This window comes from Indicator indicator, chromosome 1, assembly GCF_027791375.1.
Source record: "Indicator indicator isolate 239-I01 chromosome 1, UM_Iind_1.1, whole genome shotgun sequence".
NCBI classification, from domain to species: domain Eukaryota; kingdom Metazoa; phylum Chordata; class Aves; order Piciformes; family Indicatoridae; genus Indicator; species Indicator indicator.
The window spans coordinates 75,923,048-75,945,867 of NC_072010.1; the positions used below are offsets into that span (position 1 = coordinate 75,923,048).

Genomic DNA, 22,820 nt, shown 5'->3' on the forward strand with positions numbered 1-22,820 from the left:
GCTAAACAAAAGAAAATGGAGGCAATTTTTACATAATGAGACTCCATCTATGGATGTCACAAAATCAGAAACATGGTAATTCTTGTAGTCATAACTAGAATATCTACTTCATAAGCATTTGGACTTAGCTCAGAAAAATGAATCTTTGGCCTACATTTGTTATGGCATTTCAGATCAAGTATGGGTAGAGTAGTTTGTGGAAAGTTTCATGCAGAGCCATCATTCATAGTAGTAGAACTTCAGTAAGCTAATGTGCTTTTGAAAATAAAACATTTTTGGTTTAAATATGATAATTTCACAAAAAGTAATCAAAAACCACAGCATCTGGAAGAACGTAATTACTTATTTAAATTGAAGCACTTAAGAAAATAATTAAAAAAATAATTAACACAAATATCACAATACATAACATGAAAAAAAAAACCCAAACAACTAAAAAAATAATCCTGATGTGTCCACAATCTACCTTCATGTTTATGTGCATCCAAATATGTAGATAGATACATATGCACATACAGGTATTTGGTGCTACTTAAAATGCAGTATTGCAAATACCTCCTAAACAGAGTGTATCCAAGCTGCTAGAAAGGTACAGGATGAAAAAAGAGACTCCCTACTTTTAAGACTTGAACTCTGTACATACGGAATTCCTGGCAACAGAGACTTTAGGTCAATTCCAAAAAGCAGGAGCTGAAAAATTGGGCTTTAATATGCACATGGTCTTCCCTCGCATTCTGAAGTGCCAAGCACTCAACAACGATTATTCCAATAGCGAAAACAGTCTGTTACGGCTCATGCTTCACATGTGGAGAATAGAGCAAGTTTCAGAGAGAACAACTCCTTTAAGAGCCAGGTAGAACACTTGGTACCAGCACACACTGAATTGCATGATTACAGAGTCTTCATGTAAGTAATCTCACTTCAGACAGCATACAGTCATTCAATATCATGTTTTTTAAAGAGAAATCACTGTAACAGAACTTCATAAATTAGCCATTAAGGTGTATCTTAGCAATAAAACATGCCCTTGTCTTTCTGCTTTCAAGTACTACAGTTGCAAGTGTGAGGCATTGGAAATTTTAGGTACAAATCTTTTTTAAAACTTATGTATTTTAATTTTTTACAAAGAACTATAAAATGTATATAAGATGATGAAAAACTCATTTATCCTTTTACGAATTTTATTCCTAGAGACCTTTGTGAAAAACATTATTGAAAAATAAAAATCATAGACTCTTCAAAGTACAAAAATTTACATCTCTGCACAATTCCTGTGCTTTAGTTGTACTGTATTCATTATATACAGATATACTAATTTGTGTTTTTAATTACACAAATTTAGTATGAACTTATAAAATTAAGTCTATGAGTTAACTACACAAAAGGATCTGGGAAGAGCAGGAAACTAAATGATAAGTTAAAAAAAGTAAATTCCAAAATATACCATTTTAGTGAGTCTACCTCAGAGCAGACTACCATTATTACAATTTATTTGGCTAATGTCAAATATCAAAAAATTACTCTTGTCTGCCTCCAATTCTTTAGATATTTATTACATACTACTATGCATATCTGAATGCAGTATTATTCTTATCCACAAAGACAGTCTTCATTTATATATCAACTCCATTTTTCTTCAGACTTCTCAGCGCTTCAATGCATTCCAGTTTCTAAGACAAAAAACAATGAAAAATTAATGTGGGGCACGCAAAATGAATAACAAGTATCAACCTATCACAGTTATAAAGCAGAATCCATGGTACAGAATTAATCTGACAATCTTATTCCTCTAACTGAAGCCTTTGTTCTTAATATAAAAATCTTGCAAACAAGAGCAATCACATTTCTTTGTTCATGAAATCATATTTTCTTTCCACAAACTATTTAAAAATTCCTACCGACAGAAGGACTTAAATATCTGTACAGTAAGTAACTCTTGCTGTAGAAAACAGCCTCTGAGATAGATTAAATTTAGCATTCAGTAACTCTGTTTTAAAATAGTATTTTAACAGTTTACCTAATATTATTTATTACTGTGATTCATGGTTGATTTTAGTATCACTGTTATGAATCAAAAGATGCAATTTCTGCATACATCTCTCACAATCCTGAAGTGATTTTAAGAGGACTTCTTACATCTGGGTATACCTTGTCCAGTGTAGATGTTGTATTCAGAAGTTCTTGAAAATTTCTAGATCTTTAGGGGGTACTGGAGGCATCTTGTTCCAGTCATCTTCAGGATAAGCTTCAAAATTGGAAGTATCCCCATCATTGGATACTTTTGGTACTATGGGAGGCTAGTAAGAAAAAAAGCACAATGCAAATGTCACTACAGTTTCCTCAACAAGTTCCTCTTGATCATACTAAAAGAGGAATTCTGTAAAAAGACTGATTAAACAAAAGGAGTACATATTGTAAAATGTTTTTTTTACCAATAATAAATGGCTCCAGGGAGAGGAGCTTGCAGCAACACTGACATGTTCCAATGCTTTGTCTACGCTGCAGTTCCATATCGTGGTTAAAAGACACTTAGGTAGTATTTTATTTAACACTCAAGTTCTAGCTGCTTTGGTAGGCTGAAGGTAACTACTGCAAAAAATTTACTACAACTGAGCTTCTAGGAACATTCCATTACAGAATAATTTGCCATTCTCCTTCCTTACCCCTCCTCTCTTCTGTGACCTACAAGGAAAAAGGGAGTGTAAATATATTAGGTTCCTTTCAGCTGAGACGTGACTGGAACTGCTTTCTAATTGAGGCTGAACTTTTTACTTACATATGCCTCACAGTACCTCCTATGTTTCTTCCTAGCCTAGTGATAAATAAAAGCAGGTAAAGAAATTGCTGCACTGTAAAAACTCATTTCACAAGGATATCTGTAAAGGCATCTTAATTCAAATATATATTTTTAAGGAAACTTGGAGGTGCCAAAAGATGCATGTCTTCTATTTCTGTTCTCAGAGAATCCTTTGGATTTCTAGTATTGCCCACCAGCTTCACAGTACCTGCAGCTTTTGTCTTGTATTTAGCATCAAGATTACTTTGCCCTTCAGGCTGTAAGAAACAGCTCATTTCAGGAACATTAATTGCAGCAGTTAACCTAGGGCAAGACATTTTTCTTGAAGGACACTAATGTCTCTATATCCTTTTCAGTAACAGAGAGCTTAAACTATCATCATGACTACAACAAAGCACTTTAGGATAAGAAAACCTTATGACTGATCACCAAACTGGCTAATACAAAGTCATACCACAGCTAACTAAGTATGGCAAAATATTATTCTGCATCTCTTCAAAAAGACAAAAGTTCTGCTAACTCTGGGATCTTATATTTTGGGCTTCTTGGTTCAAAACAATGCCATCAGTGTGTTTTCAATAGGAAAGAAGGGTCTCTGAGGGATGGTACCTCTAAGCTTCAGCCAAAAAGCAAAATCCTACTTCTGCATGTGTTGGTCACAATATAGTGCCCAGATGCTTAGGAAAATGTGCAGTCTGCTGTGCTCCAGAGGGACTATCTGCTCCACTCTGGGCAATGCCTGGTAGCCCCATCTCCCTATAAGCATTTTGGCAGGAAAACCAGTTTTCTGAAGTGACACACAAAACCAGAAAAAAAGTAAAGAAGAAAGGAAAATTCTCTATTTTAGATTTCCTTTTGTTGAGACATGACTATTACATACATAATACTGACATTATAGTATTGGTATTAGGACCTTATCAAGACCATGAATCAATACTTCATTTGCATAATAGATTAATTTACATTTTGTAGGGGGAAAATGTTGCAATGTATCATTCTTTCACGTTTTCAATCTCTTCAACACTATGATATAGTGACATTGTGAAATCTAATTCTAAAGAATATAGCTTCCTCTAGAAATACATTTCTGATCCAACTCACATCCTTGCTCTGAATTGTAAATTAACAGCCTTATCTCCTAAAATCTTAATATAACCAACAGAAAGATTGAGAAACAAGTTTTAGATGCATAATAATCTGAACGCCACACAACACAGAAAAGATGTTTGCATCACAGACTTAGATTTGTACATCTAAGATCCAATTTTAAATATTATTTGTTTGGTAATACAGTATGCAGTCATAAACTTCAGAGCTGAAATACTTGTTATCATCCTGTTTGGTTTCTTTGCAGAATTGCTTGACCAGAACGTAGAGTAAATAATCTAAAAATGTGAGTTCATTGTAATAGATCTACGCAAAACGTCAACTGGGTGTAATCATTAAACAAACAAACACCACCAAAACCCTAGAACATTTAAAACAATGTAAAGTCTTTTCTTAAATGCAAAAAGTTAGCTACAGCTTTATTTTAGTATGTTTGCTACAAGAATACATCAAGAATATTTTAATCTTGTATCTATTTTCAAGAACTCAAGATATCTAGACAGAAATTTATTGTAAGCAATTATTACAAAGAAAATTAAAACCAAGCATTTAAGGAGTACTTGATTGACTGCATATGGCAACCTATGTTACTGAAAACAACTGCTGTAAGAAGCACTAGTTAGAACTTTGAGAAAGGAAAGAAAGGAGCTTTACTTCCAAAGGACCTTAAAAAGCATTTTGCAGTGTTGATAGCTTTTGCAAACATCTGCTCTCATATAATACAACTCAGTGTTGTTAGAAACTAAATTAGGATTGCATTCATAAATCCTTCTCTCTTACCTTCCCTATTCCTCCTACTCCCATATGCTTTACATTTTACTAAAGCATTTACCTGAATTGAACTTGGCACAAAAATTTAAAGCCCAGAGTAAACTACTTCCACAGACTTCAGGGCAAGAAAGAAAATCAAAACAAAATAAAAGAAACCCCAAACGCCAAAAATCCCATCCCCTCATGCATCTAAACAAAAAAAAAAAAAAAAAAAGCACTTACGACATGTAATACTTACAAAGCCCTAAACGTCAAATGCTATATTAACTAACCAAATTCAACCAAACATTTATTTTTAGGCATTTCATATATAAACAAAAATGCAAGTAGAATTCATATAATTTTTCAGTGTAGAAGAGCAAAAAGGCATGTAATTATTGATGTGCATATACACATGCGCTTAATACACATGAACACAGATACAACAGGCAACAAAACTTCAACAGAACAGCTTAAACAAACAATGATTTCTTGTTGAGACATCCTGGATAGTATTTAGCAGAGTATACCTTTAGTCTTCTTTGAGGTACAGCATCCCAGTCTATAGATCTGAACCATCGATGTCTCTTCACATCATCTGCTCCATTCTTCAATGAAAAAAAAAAAGTATTTAATATTCTATGTATGCCAAACCATGTATTTCATCATAAAAACTGTGGTATTGAGGTCAACTAATGGCCTAGAAGTTTCTTTTCTCAGGTGATAATCATTGTAAGATTCTACAGGATAAATTCATAGTGTTATCTCCCCAGCAGCTCCTGAGTTCCAGAAATTTAGCAGCAGTATTCTTCTGACACATGGAAGATCAAAATAGGTTTGAAATTACCCATAGAACCATTTGCTGCATTTCCAGTCACTTCTGTTTTCTCCAGTAAGTTAGAGCATGACTCTATTCCTAATTCTTACAAGAATTAAAAATATCTTAAATATTTATCTTAAATAAAAATCATGTCTGGGAGGCACACAGTTCTATCAAATATTAGAGATGTTTAATGCTGACAACATGAGGTTCTCAGTAATGTTACAGAAGTTTATATATAAAAATATTTGGTTTCATTTTAGATACACTGTTTAAAGACCCATTTGTCTTATAGCGATTATTCATCTCTGGGCTGACTGTTTTCATTATATACAGAAAGAAACTGGGGAAAAAAAAAAAACAGTTGGTTCTCTGTCTCAGGTGTGATTATAGTGCAGTTTTAATGCCAATCACTCAATTCCATGAAAGAATTTGTTTTCTTCAGATGTCTACGGAGTGGGACCATCCACACTGACATTTGAAGAGGTAACAACTAACAATATTGCAAAGAACTCTGAAGGATGAGAAAAACATTTATTTCTAATTCTAGATAAAAATCCAACAAATCATTTATTTCTAGTTTTTCTTACCAGTCTAAGCTTGTGCCATAAAAGGCTCTGAAAAGGAACTTTGGACAGGGGGTTCTAGTATCTGCTATTATATCAGTATGTTCAAGAAACCTGGATGGCTGTGTATCTTTTACCTTCTTCACTTATGTGCACCATGAATTGTGCTTTGTGCAAAAAACCCAAACCTCTAACCTCCCTTGCTCAGGGAAATGGAAACTTCAGCTGTCTTTAAAGAACAAAAATGGGCAGGTTTTGGCATCTGCAACATACAAAAGCAGTAAGTCGATGAATATAGGATTAATTTACTCTGGCAAAAGGGCAAATTAACTTACATTGAATTGTGTGGTGCATTGATTAGCCTGTTACAGTACCTGAATTAGTTCAGGCGCAGCTAACTCCTCACTATGCTACTAACAGAACTACTGCGCAGCTGCACAATCAAATGAACTTGTAATACAGCTGTCGTCCTCTAGGCATTACCAACAGTACCACGTCAGATCATCTCACAGAATTCGCAGGATTGCTTTATGTTCCTCCCTTGACTTATCAGAAATCTAGATGTGTTTCTGGAATGCTCCTGAGACATGAGCATGTTCTTGACTAGTAAGTTACTGCCTCCAGAAGTCTGTTCAGAATAGGATGAATTCTACTTGGTGGAAGACTATTTGTCTTTAATCAGCCTCAACACCAAACTACCAGTACAATGACCAAACATGAAATGACTTGATCAAACCTTGTAATCTTTATAATAATTTTTAAGCTTCAAATTTGTTTAGAACTCCTTCTAGGATTAAACAACTCCAAAGAAAACAATGAAATCAGCTGGCACCCTGTCATACAGGATTTGGCAAGTTTCTGGTCTAATGTAAGTCTTCAAATTAATCAGTAAACAGGTAGAGTTCCTTTTTTATTTTCTTGTTTTGTTATTTTTGGTGGGCAGGAGTGAGGTGTTGGAGCATTAATACAGACAAATAGGAGTATGATTTCCTGAAATAGTTAAACTTCACATTTAGGATTGCACAACTGAAGTAATGTATGGGAAAATACATCTTAATTTCATGCTTATAAAAAGCCATAATAGAGCTCTTCATCTTTCCTACAGAATTCTTTCAATCTTGTGCTATTGTTTCATGTTACATCTACAATTTTATACTGACCTTCATATTTCCTAATCGCCTTGTCCTATCAACCACAAGAAGCTTCTTAATGAGGTCTCTGGAGTAAAGAAAACAAGGTCTCTGTTAAAAGTAATTTATATTTGACTGTCATACAAATATTACAGAATATAAACATATGTGTTCTTTTGCTTAGCTAATACTGTATATAATTTGTCCATTTATTTCCTTCATATTTCAGAACACTTAAAGAGTAAATGATAAAAAAAAGGAATAATCTGTTCTGAAAAGGAACTTGCAGAATTCTTGGAAGTTCCTTTCAGACTCTTTTAAGAAAGAAGGGAGACAAACTTTCTCTCTCCTCCTTCCATGCCCCAAGTAGTATTGTGTTTTTTGTTGTATTTTTGAGATTTGGAATGCCTAGCAAAATACAAAATTTGGCAGAACATTAATATATATTAAAAATAGAGATAATGCCACATCAACAACTTTATATATTGACATTAAAATTCCATGGCATCTAAGTATTTAGAGAAAACATGGAAGAGCTAGTCATCTATTTAACACTAGTAACCTCTATAAGCTTTAACTTAACTGAAAATGAAAAGCCTCCCCTGAGATCCTAGTTCATTGGACAGTTCCACAGAAAGCTAAACCAACAAGTACTTTAAATATTAATCACAAAATAATGCTAACATAAATCAAAGTGAGTATCACAATTTCCTGAGTTAGCTTGATTACTTATAAGATGAGAGAAAAATCTAGCTTCACATTTCTATAAGCAGTTACTTTTTATCTCAAAGATTATTTTGCTATTTTTTGAGGATTAGCATTCTGGTCTCATTGCATAAACACCAGTGATACAAAGAACAAAAGTTTATCCATCCTTTCTTCAGTCTCAAATAGACCTGAGAGATGCAACACTGAATAAAATGCTGGGGATCTACAGAGTATAGCTAATTCCAATTTTTAACTTCACAGGAGGTTTGGGAAAAAAAAGCAAACAAACCAAAAAGCAACCACCCACAATTGTTTATTTACAGAAAAGAATGCAAACACATTAGTGACATCCACCTCCCTTCATCCTTAACTGTAACACCTACTATCCCAAAACAAAAACAGTATTCTGTCACTTGCCCTTGAAATCACAAAAGAATATGCACAAAGAATACGTGAACTGCGAGTGAATGTTGTATTTGGCAGGAATATAACTCTAAAATCCATCTGGAAATATATTCTGTTCTCCTTTTGTCTGGATACTGATGTCGAGGTAGAAAGCGATTTTTAAAAACTCATGATCATTCCAGCCAATCAATATTTGGATTAGATTGAACCATATTACTGACTCCTTTTACAGCCACTTTCACTGAGAAATCTCCTTCTAGTTCTTTGCAGAGAGAAATATTCCTCACAGATAAGTCTACAAGAGCAACTGTAACCAGTCATTAGACAGAAGTTGTACTAAAAGAAATCCATCAAACCAGAACTAAAATAACAGCCAATATGACCAAAAATATTCATGGAGTCTCCTATTTCTATGTAGCCAGAAAACATTCAGTGGATCAATTCCTGGCTTGCTTAACAATTCATCTTATATAAGAACTGTTAAGGAATGAGCTTGCACAGTGAAAACACATTGAAAAGATGAATACATATTCTGTCTTCAACAAAACAAATATTCATTAAATTGAAACAATATACAGTTCAATGCTTCCTTATTACATATAAAGAACAGATTAGAAATTATAATGTTAAAGTCAATACAATATGTCGCTGTATGTATTTCAGGAATTAAATTCTATATCAAGGTCTTTGCAGACTGCTGTAAACTGCTGTAGCACTGATGTTTCATCTTCCAAAACTGTCTACACAAAGAAAAGCTTACTTAAGTATAAAAACAAAACAAAGAAATAACTTATAAACTCATTAGTGGCCAAAGAAATAGATGGATCATAATAAATGCTTATGTTTTACTGGAAATGAAATAAAGCTCTGCTGAAAATTTTGTTTTGGAATTTCTACTTGGTTAGTTTATTATTATCATCATGGCAGAAGCTGTTTTTCAGAAGAGATCTGAAATAATGGTCAAATGTGTCAACGTGCCTCATGAATGCAGGACAAAGGACTTGGAGAAAGCATCTAATCAAATTGCAAGGTGGCCAAGGAAAGAGACACACTAGAGAGAAACATAAAGAGGTCTGGACAGAAGGAACAGCACTGATGTAAAACAGCAGTTTATATGGCACAGGAAGATACAGTGAACATCATGCAGCAGGAAGGAAAGCAAAAAAGGGCACAAATTCAAAAGGTAAAAAGTGTGGGAAGGTGACAGGAGGTAGGTGGTTAGAGAAATGGCAGATAGTAAGATTATGTAGTACTTCTAGGCAGAAAAGCTGTCTGAGGGTTCAGAAATAGTTTTGATGCCTAAGAGTTGAGAGTTAATGCAGTACTAATACTTCAGACACAGCCTGCATAGCACTAATACTTTAGACACAGCTTATAGGTGACAGGACCTAAAACAGTCTCCATCCTTGATGAGATACCAACTGTGAGGAAAAAGAGAGAAAGCACATGGGCTGCAAGAAAGACAGTAAGCAGACTGTTTTCTTACAAGTAAATCTTCATGTTTGGTTTAACCTAACGGTGCAGAAATGTTAAAGACTATCCAGTTCCGCATGTTGTAGGTTAAAAAAAGGAGGAAAGATTGCCAGAACAAGAAAGATACATTATGCTAGCAACTCACTGCAGAAAGCAGGTGAAGCCAGGCAAATGAGTAAGATCACTGAAACCAAGGTGCAAAACGATAAAAGCCCAAACCAGAATTCCATGAGAGCACCTTCACAGCAGGAGTGTAATGAGAATAAGATGCCAAGCACATGCGGATAAGAAACGCTGAGGGAAGAAACATGTATCAACAGCCATGCTGATTAATGCATCTGACAATTCACCATCAGTAACATTGCCCCTGTACTCAGCACTGGTTAGGCCACACCTTGAGTCCTGTGTCCAGTTCTGGGCCCCTCAGTTTAAGAAAGATGTTGAGTTGCTTGAACATGCCCAGAGAATGGCAACAAAGCTGGTGAGGGGTCTGGAGCACAAGCCCTATGAGGACTGGCTGAGGGAGCTGGGGGGTGTTTAGCCTGGAGAAGAGGCTCAGGGGAGACCTTACTGCCATCTACAACAGCCTGAAGGGAGGCTGTAGCCAGGTGGGAGTTGGCCTCTTCTCCCAGGCAACCAGTGACAGAATGAGAGGACACAGTCTCAAGCTGCACCAGGGCAGGTTTAGACTGGATATTAGGGAGAATTTCTTCCCAGAAAGAGTAATTGGCCATTGGAATGGGCTGCCCAGGGAGGTGGTGGAGTCACTGTCCCTGGAAGTGTTTAAAATAAGACTGGCAGAGGCACTTAGTGCCATGGTTAGTCGATTAGATGGTATTGGGTGATAGGTTGGACTTGATGATCATGAAGGTGGTTAATTCTGTAAGTGCGTGCCTTCTCTAAGGTCACTTATTCAAAACACCTTGAATTATTAACCTGGAAATCTAAGAATAACTTCCTGTTCTCACTCAATCATCTTAGTTTCTGAGGTGAAACTTCCATGTTTAAAATTGCACTTCCTCTGTTCTAATGTTCACTAACAATTATTTCAATTATGGAATTTTTAAATAGGGGGAAAAAGTATTTAATTTGAAGCATACCTGTAATAACTGCAAAATACTATGAATCAAACCTACACATGCATATATAAGACTGCAAATTGAACTGAGGCCCTGCTCTCAGAAGTGGTAGTCAGTGTTACACTGGAACTTCTGAAGAATCAGAGTGCACTTGAGCTCTGATCTCAATCTTATCTCTTCATATTTCTCCTCCTTTCATTCTTCCAGACCTGGTACCAACAAGCTTTGTGCAAGTTGAGAAAACTTTTAATATTCCAAAATATGCAGAAAAGAGAGGCAGATGCTATCTTAAAACTGACTCTCCAGCTTAAAGTCTGCTCAACACAATTTTACTTAACTGCCAGAGTAAATGCCATCTAAAACATTTTTCAACACGGTGTTTTAGAAAAACAAAATCAGGTATTCTATGAAGACTTTTTAGAAACAGTGCTTAGGAGATGTTTAGAATATAAGAAGACAGTGTTGGGAGTCATAGACTTACTTTACATATAAATCCAAATGTCTTGGGAAATCTATTTTGCCAGCAAGAATCTTCTGATATATACCAAATGGATTGTCATCAAAAAATGGAGGAAACCTGTTTAATAAATTTTTAGATGTTAAAATTTTTTTTCTAAAAATCTTATAAGCAGTATTATGTTACAGTAATTCCCCTTGGAAGTCATTGATTATATGTATTTTTTTATTAGGGCATCATAAATCAAATACTAACTTGAAGACTAACTTAAGGCTGCTATGGCAAAAAAGAACCATTTTTGTACACAATACATTGAATATAGAATTAAAATTGAAGTACTACAAGAGAGTTTTGTTACATTAATGCAGTAAAAATATAAATTATGAAACAAAAATCAAGTCAAAGTAAAAATTGTTTTGCCTTTAACTATAAAACCAAGCAGTATACTTTCCAAAACAGAATGCCTATATTTGATCTTGTCCTTGTACCTGTAGGCCAACCTTTAATCACTAGTGTCCATCTGAAGTATGAAAGTGAATATTGTCCATTTCATATATTTATTATACTTCTTGAATTCAAGTATATGTTCTGCTAAAGAAGGTTTGAAGGAGATACTGTTCAAGTCCTGAAATTCTGAAGTGCAGTTGTTTTTGTGTTAGACATCTAAAGTACTTATTTCATAACCTTCCCAAGATGATCAGTAAATCAAGACACAAAATTCTACACAGTATTTTCTAGAAAGTTCTTATGAACTTATGAATTAACAGAGACACTCCTTGTCTTACAGCTATGGCAAGAAATGAGTCTTCTGTTGTGCTAGTGTAATATATACCCCAATTGCTGCAAAAGACAAACTATGGATGCATCACCACAGTTGGTATAAGCAGGTGAGCCCAAGTGTCAACCAGGTTTTCAGAGTGACAGTCACCTTTTTAGAAGTTACCACGGGAAATCCTTTTAGATAAATGGAATAAGTAATGACTCATTCACTAATCTCAGTCCCACCTTGATTTTGGTAACATGACTAAAGCATCCCTCTTACTATGCTTGTCTCAACCTCCCTAAAGAATAGAGAAGAAAGAGGTTTTGAATATCAACCACAATCATAATGCTCAAAATGCTCAGGCATTGTTAGCCTCCCTAGCATTTTACAGTTACTAAGAGAACTTAACTGCATACATACACACACAAATACAATGCTGAAAATCACTGGTAGCACAAAGCTGAAAATAACATTTCTTGACTTCACATTCTGTAATTTTATGCTAATCAAACTAGCTTATTCGTCGACAAATAACACACATTATTTCCATTATGCAAGTGTTTTCAGAAATACTAATTCCTTTATTATTTGTCTGATGGACTTTGTATGCATATAGAAAGAAAAAGTAATACTTCACAACACAGAAAACTCATTTATTGGTGGTATTCAGAAAGCCTGATTAGTGTCACTATGAAAAACAGAATAGTCTCAGCTGGAAAGAAAAAGAAACCCTGGAAAATGTAAGAATCTCAGAAAAAAAAAATTGTCTTTTTAAAAAAATCCCTTGACACTAAAGGACAAGGAAAAAGTGATATTTAACATGCATAAAATTTTTCCACACCCAAGAGATTATCATATAAGCTTTCTTTTTTCAGGCAGGCAACATTATATCCTTCACATTCTCCAAAGCAATTTAGCAAAGAGTGCACTAAGTTTTCAATTTTGAATTTGTTATTATATGATGACATCTATAAATGCATAAAGCAAACAGAATGAGACTTTGCAATGACGTACAAAGGTGGCAGATGCAGTAAGCAGACTGATATGAAATGCAGAGTTTTTTCTCCTCAATCTCCAAACATTCTGTCCTCTAAAAAGGTGTGAAATCAAGAAGAATAATAAGTATGTGTAAGTTTTTACATATGTAAATATGTTTCAACTGCTCTTAGATTTCCCACTTTGAAACTACTATGGTCTGGAGCTCTTCAGAAATTTAAATGATGTTTCAATACATTATAATTTAATACTGCTTAAAGTGCACTCGAACTGCATGCAAAATATGAACAGCTTTGAAAGATTACAAAGCTTTCTTGTGGACAAACCAAGTAACTTGACTTTAATAATACTTGTCAATCTTCAACACATCACAGATTTTAGCTAAAACAACACAAGTATTGTGCTGGAAGCTACCTTGAGATTTAGATTGTCTTCAAACTAACACAAACAGCTGCCTTTATTCCACTAACTGAAAAGAGGCTAAAAAAGAAATAAATTTCTGTAAATGGGACAACAGCTGCAAATAATTCCATTTGCTAACTGATGCATAACAGTGGCACTGACATTTGTCTCAAAGGTAACAGTTTTAGCACTGGAGAAGTTGCAAAACCTCAAGGGAAAACACAGAAATCTGAGAATATGAAACCACAGACAGCAACCATTATACCTGAAGTGATAGACCAGCACATCACATATGACCACTGAAGCAAAAATGAGAAACAAAGGCTCTTGTTAAATGAGAAAATGCATTTAGCTACATCTGATGACAGTAAAATTACGATCCAACATATCTAACGCTGAACAAGCGTTTTTTCCTTCATGGAAGGTTGTAAAAAACATATTTACTCAAAATAAATATATCTTTCTATTCATTATATTGACAGTTTACCTTGTTTAGGTTAACTCAACTTAATATTACTGTTAATCTTTACTGTTCTGTAAAGATTTCTTCTCAAACCTGGTTCTCTCTGTTTTCCCTTCCTATATTTTACTATCTTAAACCTAAAACGGACCTTGCCTTAAGCCTGTTATGTAGTGAACTAGAATTCCATGGGTCTCTAGAGAACAAGCGAAATAAGACACTGAAGAACAGGAAAGTGTGGTTTTGTTTGTTTTTAGAGATATAATTTCCTTACCCACACATCTACCAATTCTTTTCAATTGCTTTTGAGGCTCAGAGTAACTTCAGGAAATAACTACCAAATGTCTCATGTAGTTTATTTGCAGACAATTAAGTTAATCTTGAAGTCAGGTTGTGCTCACGTTCAAATAATTTTCTTCTTTCTTAAATCTTTGAAATTCAAGGGATAGTTATGTAGGACTGCATTTGTGCTAAATGCCTTTATAGTAAGCATCCAGCCACATCTTGAATCAGTGATACACTATCGTCAACAACAGCAAAAAGCTGATAAAATGTTAAAAGTGTATGTCCTATGTAATAATCTGCCCTTCTAAAGAAAACAAACACAAGCCAAAATCCCTGCTGCACTCAAGCCCCCAAACCCCAGAATCTAAGTCCTAAGCAAGTAGCATCAATCTACACCTCTCCCACCTAACCTGCCACCCTCCATCCTCATCCTCCTCCCCTCCCCCCCACCAAAGAACCCAAACAAGGAACAAATAACAACAAAACAACGCCCCATAAAACCCAGAAAAAATGTAAAAACAACAAAACCCCCACAACAAATCCAAAGGCAAAAAATGAACAAACAAAAACTCCAAATAAACTTGGAATCCCAGCTTCAGATAGGGATTCCACCTGATCACTAAAGGGTAAAACGAAGCATCTAATTGTTACAAAGAGCAGATCTATGCAGACACTAACTAAAAAACAGTTAAAAATCACCTTCAACAGACAGCTGCTATGTAAGATTTCAGCTACCTTTTAGAAATATGTCAATTAACTCTAGTGGTTAAGAGTCTCTATAGTGGAAGTGTTTATATTAAGATTTGGATCTGGGGAGTGTAGATCTCAACATTTCAGTCAGATAGCATCAACACAGAATATCCTACACAGACAGGATTACAGGTACTCCCTTTTTAAATGAAGAATACATACAGTCATACTTCAGCACCCTGCAGTCCTGAGGTCTCACTAACTCAAGAGATGAAATCTTGCTCAACTATCACCTGTGACATCAGTATGTTAACTTTGGAAACCATGTTTCTATTACTGCTCTAATAAAGAGAATCAGCTAAGGCACAAAAAGGGAAAACCATCCAATTCCATTTATACCGAGATCACAGACCAAACAGAAAGCAGCCCAACCAAAACCCATGGCAGGAAGTCAAGTTACTCAGGCTGCAGCAGCAACAATGTGGCACTTGTGAAGAACCAAACATTCTTCTCTAGAGTCTTCATGCTCTTTATCACCAAGATTAGTGGTCACAAGGATGCTGCGAATCTCTTGCTCTTCTCATTCCTTGGAAAAGGATTACTACAACCATCTAGGGCTGCTTACCCTTACAGGGAGTGGTAGAAGAAAGCCTGGCCTCTGTATAGATCAGCCTACATATACAATGATTTTTTATCAGACCAAGTTAGCCAAGCCAGCCTAGGTCAGTAGGGAATTATTAATACATTGTTATGTTTGTTTGTTCTGGGTTTTGTTTGTTTGGGGGTTTTGTGGTTTTTTTTTTTGTTTGTTTGTTTGTTTGTTTTTACTGTCCATATATTGTCTTGAGATTCAAAGTAAGTGCATATGCAAGTCTTCAGGACATTAAGAAATCAAAGTAGGCAGCAATGCTGTCCTGGGATAAAGTTTGATGATATTGGGTGGACTTCTTCACAGACATGATATGTGTATTTGTACTACTGCACCCAAACATGGCAAAACATGATTATCACTTTTGGTGGTGGGTTTTTGGTTTTTTTTTTTTTTTTTTGTTCAAGTGCCTTCAAAGACTGGAACCAAGACAAAAAACAAGGAAAATTATGTAGACGCCTTGTGGAGTACACAAGCAGGATTTCACATTCTCCCTAAATCAGTTATTTTACTGGAAATAGTATTTCTTTTGTGAAGTCAGAGCAAATTAAGACAATTACTTTTATCTATCTAGTAATTAACAGAAACAGATAATTATATTAATGCCAGAAAGCCTCTATTAGAATTTGTATCCTGTGGAAACACTGCTTATCAAACAAACTCCCAAACATCAAAAGCAGCATTTAAGCAGTGACCTTTTAAGCTTTTCCCTGTTCTTTTTATTTTCGTTTTAAGAAAATTTGTGCTTAGTAGTAATACAAACTGTACTAATAAAAGTCTCCCTATATGCCACTATACAGCCTAAAACTCCCACTGCAAATAACATTTCACTATGCTAGGAATTACAGATGTTTCAAGGAAAACCTGTAGCCTTCTTTACCCTTTAGATATAAAAAGGTTTTATGTATAAAAATCTAAATTTCCACAAAGCCTCATTTTCCAAAACAGATAAGGAAAACAGTAGCTGTTAAAGTAAAAAAAAAAAAAATAAAAACAACCAACCAAAAAAACTGCAAAACTACAAAAAAAAAATATCCACATAACAGTGATATATGGTCTTTTCTACAGCTTTCCAATTCCTTTCTTCAGAGGCAGAAAAAAAAGCATCCAAATTTGCTATTCAGAATATCGACAACAGAACTACTAGAGAATCCTGTGTTACTGTATTGCATAATATTGCTATGATATTGTAACTATTATCACTCACCCTGACAGCATCTCAAATATAAGAATTCCTAGGGCCCACCAATCCACAGCTCTTCCGTGGCCTTTACTTTGTATAACTTCTGGTGCAAGGTACTCAGGGGTCCCACACAGTGTCCATGTCCTGGGAAGAAAAGAAGAAAATAACTCACAAAACAAACAACAAAACCAGACTAGAGTAAAACTGAAATGACAGTAATAAAACCAAACCAAAACAACCACCCAAAAAAACCCAAACAAAACTCACACGCAAACAGGAAATATCCAAGATATACCTATAGATTTATTGTATATAAGAACAAGAAGAAAAGACAGACTACAAAATGTCTTGTAACAGAGAGATATGGACATTATGAAACTTCTTGGTTGCAGGAAATATCTATGACTAAGTTTCCTGACTGCTGCTATGTTACTCCATCCATCAGGCTATATGTTGTTGTTTTCACCCTGTAAAAGCTGCAGACCCTGGGAGTTCATGGACTACTCACAAGCACTGCAAATGGCAAGTTTATTGATCTTTTAGAGCAAAAGGAAAAAAATTTGTTTAGAAATGCCAAAGGGAAAAGGGACATCTATAAAAAGTAGCAGTTTAAATCAATAACTAGATGCATACACAAGTAAGATTCCTTCTACAACTTAAGTAATGTCTTTCAAATAGTATTGAAATGTAACCTGTCATCAATTCCACAATATCCATTAAAAAGAAAACATTTTGCATTTTAATTGTTAGAAACATTTACAAGGTGTAGTTAAACAAGTGTGAGATATGAAAATAAACTTTTTATATATTTAAATGTAATTTTTAGTCACAGTTTTTAAATAGCAACTCAAAGTGTTTTATTGCCACCTAACTGAAATGTGTATTTCAAGTTCTATAAATTCATTAAAGAAAATGAAGCGAAGTAGTCAGTTTACAAATACTAAATTACAATTTGAAACAAGGAATATATTGAAACCATTTCTTTCAGAAATATTAACTCTTTGCTGCGTTACCCATGTAGATTATGCCTTACTTCCCTACATACTAAAGAACAAAAAAAGTCCTTCCTGTGTGAATAAATTACAATTCTGTGATAGCAAGTCAGGTGAAATTCTGAAAAAGTGTTAACCAACTCAAGAGAGAACGAAATAACAGAATAGAATAAGGAAAAAAAAAAGTCATATTACTGCACATGATTTCTAATTTGAAGCAAAACAAACTGTAATTGTTTTATTTGTGTGTGCAGGAAGAATCTTCTCCAAACTGCTAACATGGTCTTGAAGATGAATAGCACTCATCTTCAGAAGTAATACGTAACATGTTGCAACTTCTAGTTTTCCCTGCTGCTGCTCTTCTAAACATAAACCTTCTCTTTCCTAACTGTAAAAGGATATTCAAGATGCATATTACAAGAACTGTTAAAAAAACCCCAAACAGACAAAAAAAACCCCACAAAATGAAAAGAAACAAAACATAACATTTTTCCAAGTTAGCAGAATTATTTTAAACAGAGTTTTAGAGCCTTACACTGTTGTGTATTTGTTTTGGGCTTTTGGTTTTGTTTGTGGTCTTTTTTTTTTCTTTTCCTCCCTGTTTTTCTTTTTGTAAGTCTTAGATTTATATAAGTACTTAAGATCAAGGAAGAAGAGCTGTAGAGTTAGTCAAGACTTCAAGTGAAGACTTATGATGCACAGAGCTGAATTTCTTTAAGCTTGATTTTAATATGGCAAAAGCTACGTTATTCCAGCTCAACTGCTGGAATGCATGTGTCTATATTATGCACTCATGCTCTATGGTTCTTGAAACTGTATTCATTAAAGAACACACCCCTAGTTTTCATCGTAAAACGGTGGCATATTTTTTACTGCTAGAAAATATAAACGCCTGTTTTCCAAATCACACACCAAAAAACGTTCTCTATAGCACTGCTTGACACGCTAACGCCATCTAGCAGTTGCCTAGATCATAACTAGACAAACAAGAAAACCAACAAAATTCTTTTAAAATAGTCTCACCTTTCCCAAATGAAAAAGCTGTACTAAAATCCATTGTGTACATTTTTTAAAATACTGGTTTAGCCAGATCTGCAAATGGAGAAATTTCCAGTTTTACTGTATCTGGAAAGAAGGGCTTTACAAATCACACAGGGCTGACATTCTTTTTAATGTACTGTTTTAACAGTTTGCAGGACAATGTCCCACAGCAGTCACTTTCCTCCAGGAGAACTGCTAATGCAATCAATGCAGGAATTCAGCAAAGATGCAGTCTTTGGTGGCTTTCATCCCTTACCAAGGTAATTTACATACAAATGAATCTAACATTTGACCAGGACATCCAGGACCCACGTAACTTACTGGCGAGAATGTAACTGAAATGACCCTCCAATCGCAGTACAGGTTAATAACTACTTTTTATTCAAGCAAAAGAGAGATTAGAAATCAAGGAAAGGCCAGCGTTACTTGAAGTACCATACATGTGCTAGGAAATGAAATTTATTACCATTTAATTCAATCAAGAAATTTATCTTTACTAACTACAAAAACAACTTGGAGGCTCAAATTCCTTGTCAAGCTGAGTATTTCTACCATAAGATCATAACTTGTATTCCCTCTTTGGTCGCAAAATTATTTAATATTTTGGAAAATGGATCAGGTAGATTCTATAAAAAGATCAAATTGTCCTAGGCATTTTTTATCTTATTTCATGACTGTTATATATTCATCTGAAAATTGACAACATCCTTTTGAAGATACATTATTAAGCAGAAAATTCAGAACAGACTGTTTCCTTCAAACTGCTACAAAATGTCCACTGCTCTGTGATTTCAAGATAGATGCTGAAATACAACTAAGCAATAGCTGACAAGATTGAACATGTCATTTTAAAACATGAAAAAGAATCTACTCTGGTAACAAAGATAAGCTATAAAACAGTATCTGTGCGACTTACTAACACTAACTTGTTGGTTAATGTATTTTAGCATTCTATGCCTTTCAGCATCTAACTACGTAGTCCCTGACAACCTTCCCGCATCAAAGTCTGAGATTAACAACAATGCTCTTTTTGGGTTATTCTCTTCTGGAAGCTTCTCCATATTCATATTCAGTGGAGATTGAACAGAAACTTTATTTCCAGCCCACAGAAGTTTGTTCTGCAAGACATTCTTGTTTCTACAGTAACAAACAACACATTTTGCAAACAAGATGTGCCTTGCTCTTTTTTTTATTCCTCTTTTGTCCAACAGACATAAGGCACATCCACCTTAAGTGATAGTGCAAAAGTATCCCTAACATCTTTAAGGTTAGTAATTTTGAAAGCTTCTAAGAAAACTTTCATAGTATAAATTTATTTTTTTAATGCAAACTGAGTAAATTAAACAGTAAATAACATTACTCAAAAAAAAAAAACCAACAAAAAAAAAATAATCACACACAAAAAAAACCCAACAAAAAAACAACCAAAACAAAACCCAGCCTCCATAGAAGTCCTAAATTTAGCTAAAATTTTCATAACATTGAGTGAAATCTGTGTTTCTACAGCCTACAATTCTAAATAACCTATATTTTCCTATATTTTCTCTTCATATTGTCCTTTTTTTGAAGTACTGGTACATCTATTGTGTGAACATACTCTAAGAAACTGAAAAGGTTAAGTCTATAGTTAAGCAACACTAAGGCAGAAAAAAGAAAAAACAGACATCAGTTAAGGCAAAGACACACTGTTTTAGAGAAAAATTTACAACTTTTAAAAGTACATTATGACTGAAAAGGAAGAAACACAGATAAATGGATGGACTTAACAAAGAACAGAAGCAGACAAGAAAATCTCCTATCTCTGGTATAACAAAATTAAAAAAAATAATTATAGGCCAGCCCTTCAGAAAACATACTAATAAGAAAGTAAAGACACAAGCTGCTTCACACAGTCGGAACACAAGCTACAAGTCAGCCACTGTGTAAATGGCAGCATAATTGTAGATGGATGTAGTGAACACTATTTTATACAGGGTAATAGGAATAAAGGAAAGTAGTGTACAGAGAAACCTCAACTAAACAACTACACAATTATTCATAGGAAGTATTATGTATCAATAAAGTGTAATTGTATTGAAGGTCTTCTGAAGACCATTTTACACATCATTCCTTTTCTACATTTGTTGGTCCTAAGCATCAGGCTTCCTCACAGCTGTTTTAAAGACAAAGTACCCGTGGTTTTCATTTTTGCAATTCATATCCACTGTATATATGTATGCATATATACACAAACTTGCATGCACACACAGAATGGTCACATACATGTTTGCCATGCACAAAGATGACAAAATATCTATACATTTGATCAAATAGTCAGTGAAACAAAATAAGCAACTGGAGTGCATTAGTGGATAAATTGCTGGCAATTGTGTATTTTTACACTGACAAAAAAAAGCAGCATTGTGAAAATGACTACAGGTAGTGAGGAGAATACTATGTGGTTAAAACCCACAAAAGATCAAAACAGACTTATGTAAGTACCTGTGTTCCACCTGCTGAACTCATGCCTTCAAACTTTTACGTTCTGCATTCATATTACCTGTTGTACATTTGTAAGTAAACCAGCTAGGAATATAAAACTACTGCAGTGTTCTGTGATCCAATTCTTAACAAATGGATAAACTTCACTGTCCCCCATTCTCTCTCCAAAATATAGGGTGCAAAAAGATTAATAGTAGTAGCTAGCTTATTTTGATGTCCTAAAACATATTTGAACAAAATTACTCTTATAGATTGATACTGAAAAATATACTCTGATGTGAACTATCATCTTAGCTAACACAAGGGTATTTCAGTTGTGCATTAAACCAATAGAAGTTCAAATTAAGAATAACCACTAAGTGGCAGTATCTACATGTAAAAAGGAAGTCATAAGAATTTGTATGGAAGTGTCTTATAACGATATCTTCCTAATTTCTTACATGGAAGTAGCCTTACATCTTGCCAACATTTGAAGACCTATCTGCTTGTCCAGTAGAAACTGAATTTAATCAAATATTTTGCTATTAAAACACTAGGGTTTAAAATCAGGCTTTTAGACCTTAAGGATGAATAGAAGCAATGTATTTATTAGTCGCTAACCATTCTTCAGTGCTGTGGCAATTGAACTGTGAGTTTGTAACTCATAGGAAAGCAACCTTTATGACCTCCATAATACATGGATTTGTCTCATCTGACTTACTTCATAAAGGAATCCATTAAACATAGCTCCTTCAGATCCACCTTAATTTTAAATCAAACCTATAGAATTCACCATGTACACTGAACTGTTGCAAAAGCCACATCTAACAGGTAAACAGGTGAGTGGAGAAAATGAGCACCTACGTAACGCTTAAATTGCACTACAGTAATCACATATAGTCTCCTGAAGGGGTAGCCTGAGAGTTTAATACCAAACCTTGTCATACCACTTTCAAATATTAAAGGCTAGTTTCTTCCTCTTTTCTTGAATCCAAATGACAGCCCTTGTTTCCTTTTAAGAATATGTATTATGATCTTGGAAAAGTAATTCAAACACAGAGAGCAGAGAAAACTGGAGGAAAAAAAAATCAAAAAGTTTACACACACTAATAAAACAGACCTAAGGCTGGCAGTATTGTAGAAGTTACAGTTGAATAAATCACTTCTGCTGGATCTGTCCGTATTGTTTCTGTCTAGGTTTTCCAATTTTATTTTAGCAATAAGCTAGTGAAAACAGTAACCAGTCTTAAAATGTTGTTACCATATTTCAAAAATCTGCTACAAACAGAAGGAAACCTGACTTACAAAACACTTAGTAACATATATAAACAATTAGCATTCCATTTTACACACTGATATACAAAGTCACAGTATTTTGCTTATATGACTTCACCAAACTCCCTTTTTACAAGAGGAATGCTGAAAATTTAAATATACAAAACCAATCATATAGCAGTATTTTTCTATGGTAGCTTATTTGTAATATTGTTCCTAGGTATACCTACAGTGTAATACTAGTTTCCACACAGCCATTTAAAAATCCTTCTTTCCTTCACATTAAGAGATTTGACATGTGTGAAACAAATGCAGTATTAGGTGAAATGCTG

The 22,820-nt window shown here is 34.5% G+C and overlaps 1 protein-coding gene across 2 annotated transcripts in view; it reads right to left on the bottom strand.

Moving 5' to 3' along the window:
* Positions 1-2,171: 2,171 nt before the first annotated feature.
* PRKX (protein kinase cAMP-dependent X-linked catalytic subunit) overlaps positions 2,172-22,820 on the bottom strand; it is a 53,367-nt gene continuing 32,718 nt past the window's right edge. For both annotated transcript variants that reach the window (XM_054400053.1, XM_054400061.1), the window contains 5 exons: positions 16,745-16,864; positions 11,317-11,412; positions 7,201-7,258; positions 5,185-5,262; positions 2,172-2,297 (listed from right to left, as the gene is read on the bottom strand). In XM_054400053.1, the coding sequence (XP_054256028.1) occupies positions 2,172-2,297; positions 5,185-5,262; positions 7,201-7,258; positions 11,317-11,412; positions 16,745-16,864 (478 nt within the window). The remainder of the gene's footprint in view (positions 2,298-5,184; positions 5,263-7,200; positions 7,259-11,316; positions 11,413-16,744; positions 16,865-22,820) is intronic.